Here is a 26,015-nt window from a genome sequence, read left to right on the forward strand (position 1 = left end):
TATACGGAGCTCTTATATTTCTTTTAAAGTTGTTGCTGTTGTGTTGTAAGCTCTATTTAGTACCAGACGCACAAAAAGTAAACAAATCAACTGAAAACAAACTACGGCGTCTTACACTAAATAGAAGCCCTGTTGTTGCTCTGATATTAGTTTAAACCTTACGAAGCAAAGTATAAGCTAATATCAGGGAGGATGACCTCTGCCATTGAGTCAAAAAACTCGATGACCAAGGTGGTTTGTCGAAGAACTAGTGAAAGCTCTTGACCACTGTCGCTGACGTTTTTATTTAGGCGGCCTCTGTTCTGGCTGGTGCGGTGACCACACGGTGGTTGTTTGCCAAATAGTCGGCAAATTCTTGATACGGAGTTCTGCTCAGTGGCATCTCTTTCCACAAGTCTGGGGTCAAGTAGGCATAGGTTTTGGCAATGGCTGCGTAGGTTGCCTTGGCAAAGTTACCCAGGGTTCCTGTTGAGGAAAAATTTCACGGGTAAAAAAAAGAGTAATCAAAGAAGGGTAAGTGTTATACGATAAAATATGGTTCAGTTATTCTTGGCCTTCACTGATTGGAATCTCTGGTGGAAACCGCGAAAGAATAAATTATTCATCATAGCAATATAGTGCTTTTTTTAAACTTATATAGCAATACAGTGTAAAGGAAAGAGTGAAATGGAAAATAAAAAATGTAATAAGTTGCGGTCTATATGCTGCGTTTACATGTGACCTAAAAGTTGAGCATTAAGACCTTATTTTTTATTAAAAAGGAAAAAAAGAATATAAGAATTTACGTCTATTATTTTTAATGTGACGGTAAATAAGTATGTAAATATTTATTTTTTTTTGTGTGGCTCATTAATAACATAATTTGCGTCGCTTCCCATTAGGACACTAAAATTACCAAGATGAATGCTATCTTCTCAATTCAACGGCTTTTTGAAACAAATATTTTTTAAAAACAAATTAGCAATATTTTATATTATTTACAATTTATCTCTATTTTAACTGGTGTAAAATTATAGGGATCAAAAGGGTTTGCTAGCTTATTACAAGCATCCAAATCTCAGAAGCCAAATTTAATTGGTTGACCTGTAGTATAATAATGTAGTAGTTGAAAAATAACTAAGTGAATTGTGGAAACAAGGTGATTTCAGCTACATCACCTGACCTGTCCAGACGAAACAGGCAAAGTCAAATGGTCAAACCCCTCGAATCCCTATTCCCTAAAATTTTAGAGAATTATTGAATTCTTGATCGATCAGTTGATTGTACAGTGTATTCCATTTAAGACGAAAATGGCTCATCGATGTATTTTATTTAGCTCGGAGACTACGAAAAAACAAGACTTGCGCCATAACTATTGGGATTTTTAAACGGTAACGTCCTATTTGTTATTAAATTTTTGGATTCTATGGACCAATTCTAAGTGTTTACTTTTTTATTTGGTCATTTGTTATACAGGGGAAAAAACTGGTACGTTGTAAGTAAGTTACTTAGCTCACTTATTTAAAACAACAAATATATTAAAAAAAAACAAATCCATTTACACATATGTGGCTTGTATCAATCTTATATGGGACACCCTACATAAGATAGATACAAGCCAATAACTTGGTTGTTTGTTTAGCAACTTTTTCCATTTTTACCCATTTTACCCAGGGTAGCAAATGAGATACCTCATAGACGTACGTTTTAATAAGGGTTTGATATTTTTCGATTCAAGAGTAAACTACCTTTAGAACACGACTTATTTCGTTAAATTATATCCAAAACTAAAATAAGACATTTTTATATTTCGAATTCAATCAGAGGCACCGTGATCACTTAATATACCATCAGTCTAAAGTAAATCAAATGTTGAACTAACGGGGTTCAGTGGTACATGAGAAAGTAAGACGGTGAAGAAGTCATCAGCAATAGTAAAATTCTTGAATTGACTGTAAAATCACAGAATAAACTTCGACATGCCATGGTAAAAATTTAGAGAGCTGCGAAAAAGCGTCCTAGGAATGGTTCTAGACGAGAAAAGAATTCCACTTTTGAACACTCAATATGTATTAAAAATGGCAATAAAACTGTATACAAAGTTTTTTCTCGGTACTCTGCAAATCGGCTGGGAACGGCTGTATCTTTTAATTAAAGAGGTTTTGGCGCTCACGATTTCCGTAGAAAAGTTCCAACAAATAAAATTGATGATTCTAGTGTTGGTGCGCGCCTAAAATTATTTCACATCAGAGTCACTGCACTGCAGCAGAAAGGATAACGAAAAAAAGATGATACCTTGATCCAAATTTAAAAATAAGGAAAATGTTCGATCTTTATGTTCTCAAGAAAGAGTAAAAGAGTATTATTACGAAGTTTTTCGACGAAATTCAATCTTCATTTTAAAATTCCCAGCCAGGATACCTGTCGTCAATGCGAAGTAGTTATTTAGACATATTAGTATTAGGATAGTAGTAGAGTAGTTATCAAGATACGCGTTGTGATATACAGGGTGTCATTGAAATGGTGTAAAAAAATTCGGGGGGTGATAGTACTCCTAAAAATTTTAAAAAAAGTTCCTATAACTATAGGGCGGAAAATGCATATTAAGGGAGTTAGGGGCACTGAAAGGGTAAATTTAAAAAACGGTTTTTTGAAATTGTAGGCTTAAAAAACGAGATAAAATTTCGAAAAAAAATCCTCTGCCATAAATTTTGACCCAAAATCAAATGGTGATACTGAAAAATAATTTGGAAAATCGGAAAGGGTAGTTTTTGCAAGGGTAGGGGGTTAATTCGTGAATAACTTTTTTTAGGTTATTTTCTTCGCAACGTAGGTTCATTTTTTAAAAACTACATACTTTTTCCTACAAAAAAGGTACTCTTGTTGCACATCGCCCAGAACGATGGTTTTCGAGAAAATTGAAGGCAAAAAGTTTGCTCTGATGGGTTGCTAACTGGTTAAACAACATAAACCTATGAAAGTTATGGGGTTTCAAAAGTAAACACGTAGTTATTAAATAATTAATTGAAAAATCTAAATTTTATGATTTTTAAAACATCTTATTGCTTTAAAAAACGAAATAAACCAATTACCAAAATTCCTTATTAAAATAATGCATTTCTTAATTCATTCATAGTAAATGTTCAAAGTGACCACCATTCATTTCAATGCAGACATCTGCTCTTCTTCTCCATGATCTGCGTACCCTGTGGAATATCCCTGGGGTTGTACGAATTTGATTGGAACAGTCGATAATGCGTTGACGTAGTTGCTCTTCAGTATTAATCGGCACTGAGTAAACCAAAGTTTTCAAGTGGCCCCAGAAGTAGAAATCTAATGGATTAAGATCTGGTGATCTTGCTGGCCAAGCTTGTGGACCACCACGTCCTATCCAACGCCTCTCAAAAACTTGGTTTAAATGATTCCTCACCGCTAGCGGAAAATGAGCTGCTGCACCATCATGCATAAAATACGTGATCTGCCTCTGTGCTATGGGAACTTCCTCCAAAAGTGCTGGTAGATCATGTATTAGAAAATTAAGGTAACTTTGACCATTTAGCCTAAAATGTTTATTATTATAAATAACAAGCGACTTTTCAAAAGGTGTCAAATTAACCTCGGGGGTAGAAAAAATGGTCCAATAAGTCTATCGCCAAGAATTCCCGCCCAAACATTAACTGAGAATCGAATTTGGTGTCGACTTTCCACAACAGCATGAGGGTTCTCATCGGACCAGTGATGTGTATTATGGTAATTGAAAATTCCATTTCTTGTAAACCCAGCTTCATCCGTGCATAAAATATTTGCCAAAAAAAGGGGTTCTTGTACCTGTTTTCTTAATAACCAACGACAGAAGATGACTCGAGCGGGATAGTCTGCCGGAGCAAAAGCTTGTACCCTTTGGATGTGATACGGATGCAGGAGTTGAGTCTTAAGAGTCATCCACACAGAATGGCGACTCACGTTTTCCCGCGCTGCAATTCTCCTTACAGATATCCCCGGATCTTCCTCTACATGTGCTAAAATGCGGTAATTGGTTTATTTCGTTTTTTTAAAGCAATACGATGTTTTAAAAATCATGAAATTTAGATTTTTCAATTAATTATTTAATAACTACTTGTTTACTTTTGAAACCCCATAACTTTCATAAGTTTATGTTGTTTAACCAGTTAGCAGCCCATCAGAGCAAACTTTTTGCCTTCAATTTTCTCGAAAACCATCGTTCTGGGCGATGTGCAACAAGAGTACCTTTTTTGTAGGAAAAAGTATGTAGTTTTTAAAAAATGAACCCACGTTGCGAAGAAAATAACCTAAAAAAAGTTATTCACGAATTAACCCCCTACCCTTGCAAAAACTACCCTTTCCGATTTTCCAAATTATTTTTCAGTATCACCATTTGATTTTGGGTCAAAATTTATGGCAGAGGTTTTTTTTTCGAAATTTTATCTCGTTTTTTAAGCCTACAATTTCAAAAAACCGTTTTTTAAATTTACCCTTTCAGTGCCCCTAACTCCCTTAATATGCATTTTCCGCCCTATAGTTATAGGAACTTTTTTTAAAATTTTTAGGAGTAGTATCACCCCCCGAATTTTTTTACACCATTTCAATGACACCCTGTATAGTATCTTTTACCTTATATTCTACCTCTCCATCATGGTTATATTTAAAACTTGTCGCCAAGTTTCTTCCAAAAGAAGCTTGTGACAAAAGATTGGTTTTTAATATTTTCTGCATTGTATTAAACGAAAAGAAAAACCTTAGTAACGAGATGAAAGAACTTTTACACATACCAGTGGATCCTCTAGCAGAAGTGTAGCAATCTTCAATACCAGCCATCTGAAGCAGTTTCTTGGGTACGGGGGCAGATACAATGCCGGTACCGCGAGGAGCGGGAATAAGACGTACGGTTACTGAACCGCACTTTCCTGTTACCTGAAATCAATAACATCAAATGGTTAAAATTTAAAAAAAAAACCTTAAAATATAATATAAATGAAATTCCGTGGCGTATCAGATATTCTAAACCATCATAGATTTTCTCTCTGGTGGAAACCGCGAAAGAATTAAGCTATTCATCATTTTAAAGTCAAAATACATAAAAATGTACAGCTTTTTTGGCATTACTATTGTTAATAATTATTAGCCATATATATTTCAAAAATGTCATCAAATTCATTTAAAATGAGATAATATAGTGGAAAAAATATGATTGAGTCAGGGTTTTTTAATGTATTAGCAAAGTTTTCAAAGTAGCTTATTACCTACAAAATGTTACACACAACCGCAATGTCTAGGGATAATTTAGAATTTTCTTAATTTTTTTTTTAATTTGTTAAAATTTTATTTACTTGCTATAAATATAAAAATATCTAGACTTTATCCTTATTTTAGACTGCTTAAACCACATTGTACATTTTTCTACTTAATTTATTTATCTCAAATAAATAAACAAATACACATATCGTTATTTATTGTCTTGAATTCTTTTACCAAAAAAAAGTGTTTGCGTTTTTTTGGAAAAAAGTTTGTTCATAGAGCTCAGTATAGTTCTTGCTAACCATGCAGCGCAGACATTTAACGAGAGAAGAAATGATACGAGCGGTGGGCCTTTTAGATGGTGGTATGACGCAAGCACAGGTTGCAGTGAACATGGGCACTACTCAAAGCGTAATTTCACGCTTATATGCACGGTATCGAGAAGAAGGCGATGTGGCGGAAAGGCATAGAGGTCGCTTACGTATTACAACCCCTCTACAGGACCGCTTTTTACACTTAAATGCTCGAAGACGCCCCACTGTAACAGCACCAGAATTGCAAATCATGCTACAGCAAGTGCATAACGTTGAGGTTTCAGCCGATACTGTACGCCGACGTTTGCATGAAAACAACCTACGTAGTCGTCGGCCTTTAAGGGTGCAACCGTTGTCCTGGGGTAATCGAGGAGTACGACTTTTGTGGGCGGAAGAACATTTGTTGTGGCAAAATGAAAGTTGGGCAAATGTGCTGTTCACTGATGAGTCTCGGTTTGGAATTTACCCCGACTCAAGAAGAGTTCGCATGTGGAGAGAGCCTGGAAACGCAAACCGCCTGTGCAATGTCCAGGAAGTGCATTCTTTTCGTGGCGGAACCATCATGGTTTGGGGAGGCATTAGTATTGGAGGAAGAACAGACCTCATTTTATTAGAAAACTTTTTAACTGGCAGATTATACGTGGATCAGATACTGGCACCTGTTGTTATTCCGTATGCAGCAGCAATTGGTCAAACCTTTGTTTACATGCACGACAATGCCAGACCACACACTTCAAGGGTTGCTAGAGAGTTTCTAGAAATGAATAATATCGATGTCTTACCATGGCCACCTCAATCCCCGGACCTAAACCCCATTGAACACATGTGGGATATGCTTCAAAGAAGAGTTCTTCGTATGGAAAGACCAAGAGACAATAGAAGAACTTTGTTTCTGACACTTCAAGAAGCCTGGAATGAGATACCCCAAGATGATATTGATCATTTAATTCTAAGCATGCCCAGACGATGTCAAGCAGTTGTGAACAGTCGTGGAGGTCATACAAGTTATTGAATATTGTTTTTGTTTATTTTTTGTTAATTTAAAATTAACAATTAAATTTTTGTAAAACCTAGTTTCTCAACAACTTTAATTTTTTTGCATTTTTTTAGAAAAAATATAAATTATTTAAAATTTTTTGGGTTTTTTTATTACCTTATAAACTACTCTTAAACTTGCAAATAAATTTAAAAAAAAAGATCATATTAAAAAATATATATACAAATTTATTCAAAATATCCCTAGACATTGCGGTTGTGTGTATTAGCACACCCCAGTGTACTTTTCGAAAATTGAGGTGCTACAAAGGTACATTTTTTCAAATAAAACACCCTGTATTTATACGTTTTTAAGATACCTTTGTAATATTGGACAATGCACTTACATGCTTAAATATCTTGTATAAAAATACATATTTTGTTCTGTTTTGTTTTTGCTTCTCTTTGTCTACAAGAATTATATTACAAATAATTTTAATCATAAATAATGAAAAATGTAACAGATGTTTTAAAGTTACTATTGCTAAGTTTTTTACTAGATCTTAAGACTATCTGTTAATGTCTTTAATGTCCATTTATAGTAACATGTTCTTAAGGGCATCATCAGAGCTATAACAGAAAACCTAATTTTTCTCCCAAAATTATAATACTTGAAAAAACAGAAAACTTACCGCACGTTCAACACTATATTCACATAAACATTTAATGACTAACAAAAAACTAGCATTTATTAAAATATAAATAAATGTTTATATAATAAATAGATAGATGGATAATGACATCTATAAATAAATAAAATACATGAATCAAATACTGACAAGAATAGAATACTGAACAGATTTAGTGCGGTAAGTGTTCTTTTTTTAAGTATTCTAATTTTGGGGGAAAAAATGAGGTTTTCTGCCCTTAAGGTGAAACATGCTCCATAGACCATAAGTACATTAAAGACATTAACTGATACTGTAGAATTGTTTTTATTTTAACCTCGTATAAAAATCAGTATCTTAGAGAATCATGGATGCCTTTCTTGAATTAGTTTAAATGTTTCCTTTAATTTTCGTTTTTTTTAATGAATTTCGAGAATTTGAAAATGTTAACATTAAATTACAAATTTTCATAAATTTCACTGAAAGTTTCACATGCTTCCTTCCCTAACTATTTATGTTGATTTTGTTATGTTCTACATTCCTTTATACACTTGTTTTGCTCTTTTTCGTCCATAGTTAAAATTATGAGACAGCACAACTGATACATAACATCTAGCATTTCAGTTCGGAGGAGAAATAAGAAAAGCTTATATATAGGATCAAAGCCTTTATAATGAATGTACAAAATATTCAATAAAAATTCAAATAAAATCTATTGAAGAATTATTTTACTTCTTCCAGCATCTATACCTAATATCCACATGTCATATTGCCATAAATATTATACCATCACTGTTATATTTTATACGATAATGTAATATTATTGAAAATGTTCTTAAATTTTATAAGTAATTAAATTATTTAAGTTTCAACATCTTTTGAAACTTTCTAAAATATATAGTTAAAATCATGAAATTTATGGAAAATTGGTAAATGTCATGAGAATTTCATCTGAAAATTTTCTTAGATTTCATAAGTTCTACCATCTGTTGAAACTTTCTTAAACACAATAAATTTCATGAAATTTTGGAACTTTTTTTAACCCTATTCCCTAGAACAGTGATTTAATAATTGTCATGTTATCTTGTGTAGTAGTTTTTAATGTACTGTTATATCTTAAGTTTGGAAACTGTAATTCACAATAAATGCTGTTGATATTTTAGCAAATAAATAAAATAAGTCTAGAATTATATCTAGAACATTTAAAAATATGCATGAAGTGACATTTCTATACTGTTTGTGCAAATGGTGACCAAGAATCACAGACTTACGAGAAAAATAGACTTCTCTGTCATGATCTATTCTCAGATACCGCGACTATACACTTATATTTTACTGTAAATACATTAAAAGCATCGAGAATAAATCAAAGAACTCCAAGCTGCATGAAAATGTTAGGAAGAGTTAAAAGGGTTAAAATCTCAAAATCTACAGCATCAAAGTTTAGACTTAAATTTTACTTGGATGTTGTAAATTTTTGAGATTTAATTTTTTTGCCTAAATTGGAAAATAAGTTTCAGTTTGAATTAGCCAAACGTCGGTGTATAATTTAAAAAAAAATTAAAGCTGCGAACAGGTGTTAAACGTGCAAACTGACTATTGGGAGATGCATTAGTGATTGGGAGCAGACTAATAAAATTAATTCTTAAATTCTTGTCAACACTGATGGCTAGTGGAATTTTGCTTAAACTTAGTTAATTAATTATACATAAAACAGGTCTAGAAATATATTATGTAGAATGTAAAACAATACACAAGGTACCTATTCAAAATAAAGACATTGCAGGTTTTAAATATAAGTAACACGGAATAACTGAAAATATTTTGATCATTAATCCACATTGCCAAATCTTCAAAAACTCTTACTTTTCAAAAAATCAAAATTGGTTCTTACCAAAAAAAATTAATAAGAAAAAAAATTTTAAAAAAAATTAATAAGAATTCACTACCTCACTAGACAAATATTAGATTACATATATAAATTTTTTACCTTACCTTGCAAGGTACAGTGTGGGGCTGACCAATCTTGTTACCCCAATAACCTCTCCTGACGGGCACTACAGACAACTTAGCCAAGATGATGGCGCCACGAATGGCGGTGGCAACTTCCTTGCTGCACTTAACACCCAAACCGATGTGTCCCTTGGTATCTCCAATGGCGACGAACGCCTTAAACCTGGTACGTTGACCGGCACGAGTTTGTTTCTGGACAGGCATGATTTTTAAAACCTGAAACAGAGATTGTATCTAAGTTATATAAACCTTGGATATGCTGAAGTTGAATTGGTTGTATGAGTTTTGGTATCAGATTTCTTAAGCCATCACTGACATGTCTCTGGTGGAAACCGCGAAAGAATAAAGTTATTCATCATGAAAAGATTGCTGTTTTTTTTGTGAAAAATATTTGTTATTGCAGTTCATTTTTTAATTCTTCCCTCATTTAATCCCCAACCCAATCTATTCAAAATGCATTTATGTTGCAAGAGTTGGAAATTCTATCAATAAAAACCTTAAAAATATTTCTGGAGCTTTGTTAAGTCTCTTTTTTTATTCATGGGGAATTACTGTCTATGTTGACACTATTATACATAAATGGCTATCTTACCAAATTGTTTGATACAGCTTTTATATACAAGAATAATTACTATCAATAAATTATAATAAACCAATGACATTCTTTAATATACATGGTTAGAGGTTTTTCATAGTTTGAAGGGGGCATTCCTGGACTGATGAAGTCTTAAAGTTCATGTAAATGTGGGCCCTAAAATGCCTAATTTTTAAGATACAGTGTGGTTAAGTTTTATTTTATTTTTTAGTAAGTTTGAGATATTGAACTGAATTTTGGCATAGAATATTATGGAATAAAAACACACCTATTAGAATATTCATTCACTTTTTTTTCAACAACCAGTGACGTTGCTATGACGAATTTTCAATACAATTTTACAAAAAAAATACTGCACCATTGAACTGAGAAAAAAAGTTATTTTGTCTTAGAACATTGAAAGCCTAAAATTACTACACAATTTTGCTTGCGTTCAACATGTAAACACCGATACTTTTATAACACCAGAGAAACATAGAATAGGGGATTATAGAAATAAAAACTTGAAGTGTGTGTCAAATCCACGAATCTTTATATTTTTAAATTTAAATATTTTTTTTTGAAAATACTTATAGGTAAGCTACAAAGAATAAAAAACCTCGAGTTTAGTTAAAATCTTAAATAAATATAAAATATTTAATTTTCAAATGCTTTAATGCTCTTTATTAGATAGGGGACCTTTACTCTAATCACAGTATAAAGAACAAGACAGTAGGTTCACTCTCTTGCGGCCGTTTAAAGTAGGGACTTCTAAACAGTGCCGACTTTTTTTACGCGGTCGTAAATCATTATTATAGCAGGTGAACCAACAAACACACAAAATTGAAAAAAAATTCTTATTAAATGCCTAATTATTTGCTTTTAAAATAGGGGATGAAAGAACAAACCACTAAAATTAAAATAAAACGAAAATAGGTGTTTTACAACCTAGAATTCATATAAATATGCAAAATAAATATAGTTTTACATTGGGTATTATAGTACACATCAATATTTTGAAACTTAAACCCTTAAAAATCACCCTTAATGACGAAAAAAAATGCAGTTTTAAGTATGGTTAGACAGTATAAGTGGCTAAAATTTCTATCTTTCAAATTATTGTAATGCAACTAATAATAAATCGGATAACTTTCACTATTAAAAACCACCACTAATAACAGAATACTAACAAAAATTTTGCATTTTTTTAGATTAAAATCACGATTTAAAAAAAATATGTACTTTAAATCGCTGATACTTTTTGAACTTAATATTGGTACCTATATATAGTCCATTGTAGAAGGCTACGCTTTAATTTTTGAAATAAATACATAATTTTTTATGAATTTTTTTTTTAAAACTGCAATTATTTTTGTTTTATTCCTAACTTTTTTAATTTTTATGCTAATGACTTACAATCAAGTTTATTTTTAAAGTTTTTGATAGTACATACTTGAAAAAATGTGCTAGATATTTGTCTAAAAAACATGATTTTTTTAAATTATTTCAAGTAATATAATGACGTAAAATAATAATTTTACGTCATTATATTTTGTTATCTAAAAAAAGGGGTTATGTTCACACAGTTGTATCTCGGCGCCTATAGCACCTAGATAAATCAAACAAAAGCCAATCTTTTATTTTTAAACCAACTTTTGTTTATTAGATTTTTTGTAGGATCTCAATTTTCCGAGATATTTAAGAAATACTGAAGAAAAGCGTGTATTTTTTTCTGTGAACTCATCCATTTTTATTTAAAAAAATTGTATATAGACTTTCCTTCATTTATATAACCTGGTATTATTTGCCATTACAGAGATTCCCATGATGTTTATTCTTATCTTGAACACAGGGTTTAGTGATATTTCAGCCTGTACCAACAAAAGAATTGTGATTAGCTCTGAGTTGAGACCTCGTATTGTTTTTACTATTTACTGTATTGAGTCTTTCCAATAAAAAAAGGCGGCCGACACTCTAAATATAGAAGAGTTATGGTGTCAATAAAATATATGACACCATATATTTAATATTTCATAGCTCGAGTTTTAAGAAGCAATGAAAAAAATATTTATTTTTATCCAACAGTACTCTATTTATTTAATTATAAACTAAATAATATGCATTATTCACAGCAGCAAATTATGTAATTTTTAAAGTCCAAAATTTCCGCACAACGCTATTATAGTTCTAATATTGAAGACGCCCCTGTATACTAACCACCAAAAGTTTTATGCGATAAGTAAGCGGACACAAATAAACATCGACGGGCCGAATGAGACCTAAATTCGCCACCGGGCAGCAAAAAAGAGTAGCATCAGAAAGCGAGTGAGAAAGGCAACATTTTGGGCGGTGCTTAGAGTGATCCTTCTATTCTAGTTTATGTTCGTTGCTCTAATCAAGTACGTTAAAAAAAACGCATAAAATTGTTTAAATTTAAAGCATAATCTATTATTAATAAATATTTATCATGTAATTTTTTTTTTTCGTTTCGTTTTACCGTGCATAAAGTACTCACTTTACACACTTCACAGGGTGTGTTAAGTTTTGTTTTTGACGCACTAGTGCCTAAAAAATATAGTAATTATAAAATAATATAGAAATATAGTCAACAATATTTTGACGTTTTTTTTTTAACGTAAAGTCGTTTAAGTGCATAAAGTAATTTGGTATTTTTGATTTTCTTCGGTAGTTAAATACACTATTACATTAATTACAAAAAAATGTTGGAAATGACCACATAACCCCTCTATGCAGGCTTCTGGTCCTTTTTCTCATAGAATATGAACTCTTTCAATTCTATGCTTGTTTTGTATACTTTCACATCCATCAATAATTCGATTTTTTTTTGGCTAAACAAAAGGAGTAATTAAAATTCTGTAAAGTGTTAAATCTTGAAGTACAAAGAAAATCAAGTTCCAAAAAGAGGCTCTGCAGCATCTCCCTCAATTGGGAACCCATGGCTCCAACAATTTTTTTAATTCCAAATTACAGCAGCCAAAGACGTACGTAGTGGTTTTCTGATAAATTGATTTTTCTGAAAAAGATCTGACCCAAAAATGTTATATGCAAAATTTCAAAAAACTCCTATGTACGTCACTGGAGACCGTTTTGAAATGTATTATAAAATTTCTAATCGATCGACAAATATTTGCCCCGAGTGATAAATCCGCACAGCTCAAAAAAAGTGGTTTCGAGAAAAACGCGTTTAAATTTTTCAGTAAACGGCCATTTCAAGCATGTGGACGGGACAAATCACAAAATAGGATATGCGAAAAAAAATGTTGCCAATTTGTTAGGTAATATTTCTTCACCAAAATTAGCAAATATATTCTTTATTAATTAGACAATATTTTAAAAAATATAAATGCAAGCAATATGTTTTTATAGTAAAGATAATAGCAATAAACGACGGTTGTGGACGGGACCGGAAAACTCCGTATCATTTATGTTACATAAAAAAAAACCAAAATTTCTGAAATGGTTGTTTTAAGAAAAAAGATATTGTTTTTAATTTTCAACAAAATACTAGTAAATCACATTAAATGATTAAGAAAGAATTTTTCTTTAAGAATTCGTAACTAAAAAATGATATTTATTGGTTGTGGACGGGACGGTTGTGGACCGGACAAAAAACCTTAATAACTTTAGAATATTTTTTATAATTTATTTTAGTATAAATAACAATATACTATGTAATACAACTAAATTAAAGGGAATGATAACGACGAATTAGTTCAACAATAAATAATTAATGATTATAATGTTTTGTTACAGATATCTTTCTTATATTGTTTTGATGGGTCTGACCAATTTCCAATATTTTTTCGGACACAGGCCTAAAAAAGTGGCATGATTGGAGCCCTGCAATGGGCAGGACACTTTTCCATCGAGCGGTTAACATGTTTTTGTTATCCTGAATCTTTTGGCTTGAAACTTAGATAAGATTTATATTGGTTTTACCATTAAGTGCATTAAAAGTCTTTGGAATTATTAATAAGTAGTTTTCTACTTTTCAACATTACCCAGGCTACTCTTTTAAGCTTCCCTCCTACTCCGTCTACAGCCCCCTTCCCGTGAGAAGTGGCAAAGAAATTCCAAAAGCCAGATATATCGAAATCTTTATGAAAATGTCATAAATTCGATAGAGTAAACTTATTTTTAAACTGTGCTGCACAGCCATCAGAAAATATCGACACAATTCTCAAAGTACTATAGGCATTTCTTAACCAATGAACTATTTCTTTTAGAAATGCCCAGACTGCAAACTTATCATGTGACAACTCATTACTGATGATATCAAACGAATGATGGGTATTTTTAGTCCAGGCTACTGCCGTAAATATTGTGACCTGTCTGTGGCTCTAGTTGCAGGAAAACTTTTTCTTCATTTATATTACTTTTTTCTTTCTCAAAATTGCGTTCTTGTGTGGTTTTTACAAAGCAATGAACTTTAAATGTCGCCATAGATTCTTGCAGTTGATCCAAAGCAGCTTTTAAAGTACCAGATACTTCTAATACTTGGGGTTTATGAAGATTGACTTGCCACCTTTTCCATTTTATTTTGGTCTCCAAATCGGTATTTAAAGGCACCAAAGCAAATTCAATATCGGTATCACAGTTTGGGCATAAATTATTCATACAGTCGAAATTATCTGTATGGCAACATATGACTGAAAGTAATTCCTTGCAAGATTTTGGAAATTCATGTACATTTTTGCAAATAGCCTCAACCAAAAAATTAAAGTTCGCATGGTACTTGCAAACGCAAACGTCGTGAGGCATTTGGGAACTTAGCAAGACATGTTTGGGTCGATATTCGTAAAATTTTATTAGTTTAACATCTAATTCGGGATTTTCATGTATAAACAACTGATAAGCTTCCTTTACAGTAACAGTCATGTGCCGCTTTTGCTTTTTTTCTTTGATTCGTGATTCATTTTTTAAAGCGATAACGTCTCTTTCCCCTGGCGCCTGTCTACTTATCATATCCCTGGTGTAAAACCGTTCAACACTTTCCTTAAGTTGGGTTTCCAATTTGTTCCAAGGTGTTACTTTTTCTGCACAGACTAAACTTGTTTCTTTTGGAAATTCGGCATAAAAAAATTTCTTTAAAACCTCCTTTTTTTGCTCAGCACACATCGGCAATACAGACTTAATTTTCTTTACCACCTTTCCCATCGATTGTGGCGTTTTAAATGACCTGATATTATCTGATGATTGGATTTTCTCAACTTGCAACTCTTCCCTTTTTCTCTGACGATACAATCGTTTTCTAAATATTTCCTGTCTTTTCTTTGCATTTATCATATCTTTCATAAAAAACCTTCCTGAATCAATCTCTTCTGCTGTCTCTTTTTCTTTTGGCATCCTTCTCTTTAAAACGCATGTGCTTCTCAACATTCTCGTTGAGCTTTCTTCTAAAATCTATAGATTTTTCTTTATTTAAAAAATGTTTTTTTTTTGGCTTCGTGGAGTATCAGCTCTCAGCGAATCGGTTGCGATATACATATAGATCACCAAAAATTAAAAAAAATTACTTAAAATAAGTACTTTGCAGCCCGTTTTGCATTAAAAATTAAATATTTTCGATATATATATTAATAGGATCTTATTTTTATATATTTTTTAATGTATGGGTTGCGGACGGGACAATTTATTTATAAAATTTTCTTGCAAAATAGTAACATGATACAAAAAATCTCTTTTACTATAATATTGCCCTAAATGCAAGTCAAGAAAAAATAAAATTGAAAGTTCAAACTTTTTATTATTTAGTGGGATATGCCTACTTTTTTAAGAATTTGGTTGTGGACGGGACAAAAAACCCTTATTATTACACTAAATGAAAAAATATATCTACTTACTTTGATTACGAAATTAATATTCACCACAAAAAACTTGAAACCACTGACATATACTCTGCCATGACAGCGTCTCAATGTATCACTTGTTTTAATCCATATCCGACTATACAAAGTTAACTATTTTTTCCTAAAACAGCCTGCTAATACAAACCTGAAAGTAATGAGTGTCCCATTTTTTTTCGGATATTATTTTTTATATATTTTTATAAGTTTCTATGACAATTAAATGACATTCAATAAATATATGGTTTAAAAATATACTTTAATGCATTTTCGTATTTTATAAAAAAAATCCAAATCGCTTGAAATGGCCGTATTATAAAAATCTTATATTTTTACATACCCTTAATTGGCAATGCCTGCACGATATAATATAGACATTATCCATGCCTTTTAATGTAAATTATATTATTTTTAAAACCCTGAATGACCTTTAACAATAGAAGTTTTTTTTTTTGGATTTCTTGAAAATTCTACAGTGGTATAACCCCTTACATCTGCAAGAGCGTTGTCCTTTCCTGATAGGAACGCTGCGCCGTCCATCCCATTACTATTAGCAAGACCATAAAAGGAATATATTTTTTTAATTCCAGCATTAGAATAATTTGCCGTTTTTTAACTAGCACAAAACACATTTTAAGACCAAATAAAACAAACTGTTAAGAATAACCATTAACGTCAAAAATAATATTTTTTTTGTAAGCCAATGGCGTAGAATTTTTTTTTTTTTTAAATTGTATTGAAAAATTTGTTATAACACCACTGGTTATAAATGAAAAAGTGAATAACCATCTAGTGTGTTTTCATACCATAATATCTTGTGCAAAAATTCAGCTTAATATCTCAAACCCATCTTTGAAAAACATTAAAAAAATTAGTTAACACACTATGTTAAAAACTTAATCATTTTAAAGACCAAATTTATGACTTAAAATCAGTCCAGGAATGGCACTTTCAAATTATGACATACCATTAAGTTACAACCCTGTAGACATAAAAAATCACATTATTTAAGACACTTATTATAATCTTAGAGACAACATTATAATCTTACCTCATCATTCAAATCGCTACCAATAAAGAAGTCAATGATTTCGAACTCTTTGATGGGCAGAGAGAAAAGGTAGATTTCCTCCAGGGATCTGATTTTGCCATCGCGAACCAAACGGCCGAGTTTGGTGACTGGCACCCACTCTTTTGAGTCTTCCTTGCCACGACCACGGCCGCGACCTCTTCCTCTGCCTCTACCGCGTCCTCCACGGCCCCCACGACCGCCTCCCGGTGCACCACCGGCACCGCCGCCACCGAAACCTCCTCTGAAGCCGCCACGTCCACCGGCTGGAGCTGCGTCCGCCATTTCTGAAAATTCACAATTTTCTTTTGTAAATAAAATCCATTCCTGTCCAAAAAATTATGTATTATAAAGATATTTATTTGTGTCAGAAATTCTAGGCCATCATTGCGGTAACTCTGGTGGAAACCGCGAAAGAATATGGTTATTCATCATAAAAAAATGCATGTTAACTATTCTACTCATATCAGAGCAGAATGAAATTAATTGTGTGAAAATCATGTGCCTATAAGACAAGCATATTGCAAGCAGTGTATAGAAGGAAATTTATTAATATGAACTAAATTATTATGTCAATGGTCAGATGTGAAATTTTAAAATGAATTGTATGAGACCTTTATTACAATAATCCATAAATCACCTTTGCTTAAGTTGAAAATATTAAGTTATTCAAGAGGATTCCAACAATACTGATATAGTGATATCAAAGAAAGTTAAATTAATAAAAAAATATTTAATAATATAATTAAGTTTAAACAGATATTACTTTTCCATAATACATTGAACTATAATTATGAGTTTAACTGAGCCTTATATAAAGAAAGTTTGTCAAACATGTTAAGAAAATGAATATAATTTTTTATCTTACTGAATTGAGATAATTAAAGAAAATTTCTGCTAGTGACCAAATTTAATCAAATAAATCTATACATAATTTGCTTAGCCAAAGAAACAATACACTTAATACCAGTAACATATTAAAGACAGTCAGAAAGTTTTTGCGTAAGTACAACTTTAAAAAAAAAACAGTTCAAGTTTGTTAGCAGACTAACTAGCAAGTCAAGACCCTCTGGAAATGAATGTGTTAAAGCAAAGCCATAGTTATTTCAGTGGATAGGAAGGTAAAAAGAATGGTTATGTCTTGTTCGTTGAGATGGTGCATTAATATTAATTCTTCCCATGAACTCAGGGCTAAACCCCAATGAGTGTATTATAATATGTGGCGCCCTCTAGATCCCTATGTGTACGACGGATATGAAGAGTTGTAATATTCAAAGATTCATGTACCTGACAATAATTAATAGCATCTATAACTCAATATTAATTAAACAAAACGTATTGTTAAAACTTAAGCAGCCCTCTTTTGATGGCATGAATAGGAACATTGTAATAAGGTTTCCAAGACATGAACAATATTCAAGGAGTGGGCGCCCAAAGCAGAATAATAAATTGATGGAAGTTACATTAAGGAGTCTATTAAATAAAAAAATTTGATGAGACTTTGTGATAATGGAGTATATGTGATAAAATTTGATATAACTCCCAAGTTTCTTATTTGGGACACTAACCTGAATGACTGAATGTCCTTTATTCATTTAGGTGGTAGACATGCTTAGTATGTGTTGCACTAATTTGAAAACATAATTTTTATTTGCAGACTAAACAAAAAAAGGTGAAACCAGATGGGCATCATTAAATAAACTCATATTAAAAAGAAATTATCTATAAAGTTCAAAATAGTTGAAAATGAACAAATAAATTCAAAAAAATTTGTTGTTATGAATTTCTTTAAGTTTATATTTGGTACTATGAACTAAATCATTTCAATAGTTGAATGTGAAGTTTAAAAATTTCTTGTATGAAACCTTTATTACAACAATCCATAAATCACTTGCTCAAGCCAAGAATATTAAGTTATTCAATAGGATTCCAACAAAACTGGTATTGTGATATCAAAGAAAGTTAATATGAATGAATGAATAAATATCCATTTGTAAATAGTACTATGATTGCACCCTGATGCTTACAATGCAATCTAAGTTCAAGAGTTGTCAAACTAATAGGTAAAGAGAAAACTATTTGCTTTTTTAATAAGGTAGTTATCAAACCAATTATAAAATGTTAAATCAATTACAAAACATTGTACTTAGTAAAATAGGGATAAGATATTGTAATTATTAATCTTATAGATTTTTTAAAATTTGTTTATGTATAAAATGCTATAACATATAAATAGTACAAAGGAATAAATACAATTTGTAATAGCTCCACTAGGCTATTCATTAGTTTGCAGGCAATGTACCACAGTCCAACTCCAAGATCCCTGTATGTTATATGGATTTATGTGAAGCCAGATTTTTTTTTGTAAGTTTTAATTTATTAGAGGGTAAACTTTTTATTTGATCTGGTAGACAATGAAAAAGTTTGATGGATAATATTTTAAAATTTCTTTGAGTTAAGGTTAGTCTATGTTGAGGAATCTCAGCTTGATTTTTGTTTCTTGTAAGAAAATTTTCATACCAATTCCCAAATTTAAAAAGTCACTAGCAACAGAGCCTGGATATATTACATTTGTTCTTTAATATAGAAAACTAAGGCTGCCTTACTTTTCTGTTTAATTGTTTTTAAAGTGTTACATTCATGTACTTTTGTGCTCTGACAAGCCAACAAATTTTTTAACTTAATTCTCCCATTTTGCTGTAGGACAAAAATCAACATGCATAAAAGAAACTTGATATTTGCCACACATTTACATACTCCAGAGAAACTAAAGAGTTGTGAACATATTTATATTTATCAGGAAGTTGTTTTTGTGATGCCCTAACATATTACTCAATGCATCAAGGATCTTGTATTCATCTAATCATGGCTCACAAAAGAGAATCTTCAATGAAGAGATTTATCTCTGAAATGGTTCTAACCTTAGATGTTTAACATAAGTTGATATAAACATTAACATATCTACAATGGAAACTTGTTAATCTAGAATATGAGCCCAACCAAATACAGAAGTCACAATAGCATTTTCTCAAATATTATTTAAATGTCTTTTATAAAAAGTTTAATCTGATTGAAAAAACCCTAATTTTTAAACCAAAAATATTTCAGTAAATGTTTGTTGTAAAGATTTTATTTATTCTTCTCTGAAATTCTCAGACAGAAATTAGTTCATTAAAAAATAACTACTCAAAAAGGTGGTATTAATATAAAGTAGGTAAAAGATTTATCTTATTAAGCTCACTGTCCACATTATTATTGTAATCCCGGCAGATTTAAAGTAGTAATTGTGACATGCACTTATGAAACTGAAGAGAAAACTGGCATAAATAAAATGACAATTAATAAAAAAAAATCTATTGCAAAAATATTTAAAAAATGGTTTTCTTGGGCAGAATTCAATCATAATTAGAGAACAATTTGGTTTTATCGAGAGCTTAAATACTATACAATTGTATAGCAGAGAAACTGATGACAGTGAGAAAAAGCTTGTGTTTGTAAATCTTGGCATTTGACACTGTAGCGCATAAACTGCTTCTAGAAATGCTATATAACTATGGTACTATCAATCCAGTGTCACTGCTGTCATCGTCGACTCCTGTTTTCTTGTTCTACCTTAGAGATAGAAGGCAAGTTGAAAAGATTGGTGAAATAATCACTAATGAAATATAAATAAAAATTGCAGTTCCACAAGGAATTATGTGACCAATTTTTTTAATTTCAAATATTTACTCCATATGAAAATTCCAATTAATATATAAATATAAATAAATGAATAGGGAGTATTAGAAGACATATTGATTGATTTACAAATTTTATGCATAAAGACACATTCTCACCAAGAATTGATGCTTTGCTTTATGTATATAGGGCTGTTATTGAATCTTATAAGGTATAGTGTTATTGTGTGGAGAAATCTAGATCAAACTTCAATAAATCCTTTAAATGTAGCAAAAAATTATAGACGAAGTAATTTTTAATAAAAAAAGCATTCTCCTATGGAAAAAAATTTGGTCTGAAGAAGTCTTGCTCTCTTTTTGTACACAATATTCTCTGTGGCAGTGCAAATTGCTAGAAAAGAAAGAAGTAATTAACAAGTCAATAAGCCTCTATTCAACAAGTGATTAATAAGAATATACTAAGCCCATCAATCAAGTTTCAATAACAGAAATTAAACAAAGTTTTGCTAATACCCATCAAAATCATATTATAACTGGATCTATCAATGTAATAAAGCTTATAAGAGTTATATAGCCCATTATAGCCATGGAAGGACATAGTAATCTAGGTGTCTAAAAGTGCAATTATGAATTGCATAATAATAAATCAATTTTTCATGACATAAAAGAGTAGAGTTTTAAAAGAAAAACTATGAAATATAGATTGACTGCAGTTTGCACTCTAAACCGCTTTAAGTCTTTTATTTTTACAGAGACATAAGTCAGACTTCAGTCTTTACGGAGTCATATTTTTTAAGTATTTTCTTTCTTTTTTTTCTCATTTTAAATTTGAGAATGTGCCTATTTGCATGCAAGAATTTGATCCTTGAATAGGTTGCTTGTAATATCATTTTAATGTACTCCCTGAATTTAAGCTGAACATCCAAGTTTCTTGCACATTTTGTAAAGATAAATTCATATCATTATTTAAATCTTATCATTAATCTTATTACTGAAACTCTCCTCGAATTCTACCCTTCATTTTTCTGGACAAAATAGGAAAACTTCTGTCTTTAGTGTTTCATTTTAAATTATATTCATGTGAGTATTGCAAAATTCAAATTAGATCATTATTCAGCACATTAGTAGTCAAATCAGAACCATCAGGATAAAAGTAATGGAAAAACTGGGTAACATCAGCATAAGATTGTACAGGGTGGCCAGATGAGAAAGCAAAGTGCTGTATTTTGGAAACTATGAATATGGTGGAAAATATTTTTACATTTCCAAGATGGTCGCCAGGGGGCATATTCAGATGTAACAGTCAAGATATCCACTTCGCCGAGCCGAACGTTGTTTTATATGTAACGTGCATGATACCACTTAAATGGATATCCAGACTGTTACAAAAAACGCATTTTTGCATAGACTAGCTAAAGAAACTTGTGCAGATATTTTGTTGTTGTTTTTGGCTGAAATGGATATCGATGACTACAAATTTACTACAGATGTAACAGAAAAGTGTTAGTTTTAATTCAAAACTAATTAAACAATCGTTTTATTGGATTAGTGCAAAGGATATCAACATTCTAACTTTCTTAAATATGTGGAAAATATGTATTTACCAATTGAGACTTGGTGTTCGTTTTACAGGCGTAATTTGGTTTTACGCGGCTCAAACACAAATAATTATGCAGAAGTAATGTTCTGATTACTCAAAGATATACCTTTAGAACGCACAAAAGCCTTTAATCTTACTCAATTAGCTGATTTTATATGTACTGGATTTGAAAGATATTATCAACAAGGATTCTTGATATTGTCTTAAACTTTGAGAGTAAAGCAGTTAAACTAAGATATTTGCCAAAGGAATTGGCTGAAAATATGAATATAAAATACTTAGGAAATCATCAATATGAAGTTGTAAGTTCTAGTGACCCTAATATTACTTATCAGGTAGATATGATAACATGTATGTGCAGTTGTCCAGTTGGATATAATGGAAAACACTGCAAACACCAAGCTGCAGTCATTTCAAAATTTGGCATTTTGAAAGTAATTAATACTTTGACAGACGAAAATAAAATATTGTTTTATCAAATTGCTACCGGCAAAGAACCGAAAAAGACATTATTTTATCCATTACAATCACAGAAAACTTTAGACACCTGTCATACATCAAATTTAATAAGTCCTAATGAAGTGGAAGACCCTCTTTAAATAGCAAAAAATCATGTATTACAGCACCACATTCATTGAGTGTATGCGTAAAGAACAATCATTGTTTGGGATCCAACAAGTCAAAAAAATTAATTGTTTGTATTTTACTATTTTCATTATTGTCACCTTATCATTATCAGTTTAATAAAAAATATTACATTACTAGATTAGAGGTATATAAGCCGCTTTAAATAATGAAAGTTTTATAGTCTATATGTTTAATCCTCAGTATAATCCAACATAAATTTATTAAAAATATACTATACCTACTTAAATCACATTAAAGAATGTGTGAAATGTTCTAATAAATATTGAGAAAAATATAAAATGAACTATAGTTATATGTAACAGTCTGGACATCTATTTAAGTGCTATCGTGCATGTTACATATAAAAAATCCGTTCGGCTCAGCGAAGTGGATATATTGACTGTTACATCAGAATATGCGGCCAGGGGACATAACCGCCAAATTAAACGTTTAAGTTTTATTTATTTAAAAAAAACATTGAATTACTCCCCACCACTTTATTTTAATAGATACGTCACAAAGTATTAAAAAGCATATATTTTTTGTAACATTTACTGAGTAGATTTCAGTGAAAAATCACTTAAAAAGTTTAATATGGCGGTTACGCCCCCTGGCCACCATCTTGGAAATCTAAAAATATTTTCCAAGGTATTCTTTTGGCCACTTTAGTTAAATTTTTTAAGATAAATTTTTTTATGATATGAACTAAAAGAGGGTCCAATATTGAGCCTTGTGGGACAACAGAAATGATGTTTCCAAAAGAGGCAAGTTATTGTTTATAATTAAATTATTGTTGCCCTGTAAGATAGCTTTTAAAAAACATAACATAATATAAGATAATGACTTATGATCTTTTAATTTTGCACATAGGAGGTCATAGTCCAACACATCAAAAGCCTTAGTATTATAATTAAGACAAACAGACACCTCTGACATTATTTTATCTATTGTTTTATCTGTTAATATTGCCAGTAATATTAAGTAAGTCTGTCATTATGCTGTAACCCTTTCCCCTAAAGCAGGACTGATGGACTGAAAAAAGTTTGTTTTCAAAAAAAAAATGTCAAGAAATTTGACATAAAAAAATTACAATCTAAATATAAAATGGATGAACACTGTTGGAATGAAAATAAATTATGATGTAAATCATTTTGCACATGTAGTTAACCCATCTAGGTGTAAATTGAATAAATGTATAGGATATTTTATTAAAATGAAATAAAGATTTGATAGATAATGGGAATGATGTAGGTTTTCATAATAAATTTGCATATTCTATCTCCCTGACATAGGTATATGGGAAAATATCAACAGCATTTCATATAATTGTATTAACCTCAAAATCGAGATATTTAATAATCTATTAAATACTAAACTAAATAGGAATTAGTGAACAGTTTTTTCAATGAATTTTAGCATCATTTTATCAAATGACTGTTTTCTACTGCGTCAACGCTTTTGTGAGGCAAAAGAATAAAACGTGGTAAACCTGAAAAATAGGTGGTGCAACCACGTTTTCAAGAATGATTTATTTAAATTGAGATTCGCAGAGAAATAAATATCTTTACAATTACTTTAACATAATAGGTACAAACATGCATTTCAAATCACTATAAACAAATAAAATATAAAATTAAAATATTTGAAACGCTCACCTTTAGTTCCTTCTTTGATGGATGATCACGAAAGAAAGATCAAAATGGCTGATGTTCATCCAATCATAGTTTTTGCGCGGTTGTCATATCTGCAATTAAACGCCTTCCACCAATAGAAATCGTGGAAAATCCATATGTAGCAACATTGACGTTTTGACATTTTTATTGCTACCTAAAGCCTTGTACAGACCTGGATACAATCGGTGGAAACATTGTCGGCCGACTGTATTTTTCTTGTTTCTCTTTAGTCGGCAGATTTTGCAGCGACTTCCCGACAACATCGGGCGCCATTTTATCAAAGGAATCGTCGAGTTGGTTGTTTCCCGCTTTAAATGGAAAACATCGGCAGGTGTGTACGGGTTTAAAATTTAGATATACAGGGTGTCAATTTGAAAACTTCCCACCCCTATTATCTCGAAACGGGTTAGGTTTTTATAAAATCACTAGGACACGTCGATTTTATTATCGAGAGGAAACAATTTTTATGCAGAAATCACTTCGCCTCTTTCAACCCCCTACCCCCCAGAACCCCTCCTCTCAAAAATCTTAAATGGCAATAGGGGTTGAGTGATACCTCATTTGAAAGAACTTTTTATTCTCTACATTTTGGCAGCTTATTTTTTAAATTTGATTGCTGCGTTGCCAAGTTAGGGTTATTTAAACATTGTTAAATTACTTATTATTAAACATTATTCCTGTAAGTGTTTTAAATACGTTGAAGCTATGATTTCTATTGGAACGTGTTTGACCATAAAGCGAACCGGTGCATTTCTCACTGAAAGTGTTTATCAATCCGACAAATTCTTTTGGTCATGAAAGATAAACATTTAATTTTTTTTCTTTTTTGTTTATTTTCGTTTGCAATGGAATTCGTCTCAATACAGTTCGATGATAGGATCCGAAATTTAAAATAGTATTTAGTGAACTTTCCTACCAGTCAATGTCACTAGGTATTTAAATCAGTTAAAATTTATTTCGATAATTTGTGTGTTATTGTTAGTTACTATGGTATACACGCTTAGGCAAAGAATTGAAATGATTTTTATTTAAGGCGAGCAAGGAAGATGCGCAAGAAGAACGGCAGAAGTTTTTAATAATAGAAATCCTAATTGTAATGTAAGTCACAGATACATTTTGGACGTAGTAGCTAAATTTAATGAAACGGGTTCAGTTGGAAACAAAAAAAGGGCAAGTCGGCGTGTTTTAAACGAAGATGCTCAAGTAGAGATTTTGGGAACATTCGTTGCAGAACCCACCAATTCTCTCCGTACAATAGCACGTCTAACTGGAATGTCACATGAAACTGTACGACGAGCATTACAGTTACGTAAATATCATCCGTACAAGATGCAAATTTTACAGGAACTTCATGAGGACGATTTTGATAGGAGAATAGAGTTTTGCGAAATTATGTCCAACTTAATAAACACTCGTGCAATTGTGGTAAGCAACATTTGCTTCAGTGATGAATGTACCTTTTTCCTAAACGGCCATGTCAATAGACAGAATTGTCGATACTGGACTGAGGACAATCCCCACATTTTCAGAGAGGGTGCTACACAGCGGCCACAAAAAATTAATGTTTGGACCGGTATTCTTGGAAATGCTGTTATAGGACCGTTGTTTATTGAACAAAACTTAACTGGAGAGCTCTACTTACACCTACTTAAAGATGTAATTGATCCTTTGATAACAACTGAACTGGAAAATCAAGTTGGTAACATTTTGCAAGAAAACGAAC

At 31.4% G+C, this 26,015-nt stretch overlaps 1 protein-coding gene across 1 annotated transcript; it reads right to left on the bottom strand.

The window, feature by feature from the left end:
- On the bottom strand, window positions 1–24,415 carry LOC126744503 (40S ribosomal protein S2). The gene is made up of 5 exons (XM_050451943.1): window positions 24,275–24,415; window positions 16,698–17,002; window positions 9,188–9,421; window positions 4,770–4,911; window positions 1–465 (listed from the first exon to the last, which is right to left on the bottom strand). The coding sequence occupies exons 2-5, from the start codon at window positions 16,998–17,000 to the stop codon at window positions 287–289; spliced, it is 858 nt and encodes a 285-aa protein (XP_050307900.1). The 5' UTR covers window positions 17,001–17,002; window positions 24,275–24,415; the 3' UTR covers window positions 1–286.
- Window positions 24,416–26,015: the final 1,600 nt, after the last annotated feature.

This window comes from Anthonomus grandis, chromosome 14 (genome assembly GCF_022605725.1).
Source record: "Anthonomus grandis grandis chromosome 14, icAntGran1.3, whole genome shotgun sequence".
Classification (NCBI taxonomy): domain Eukaryota; kingdom Metazoa; phylum Arthropoda; class Insecta; order Coleoptera; family Curculionidae; genus Anthonomus; species Anthonomus grandis.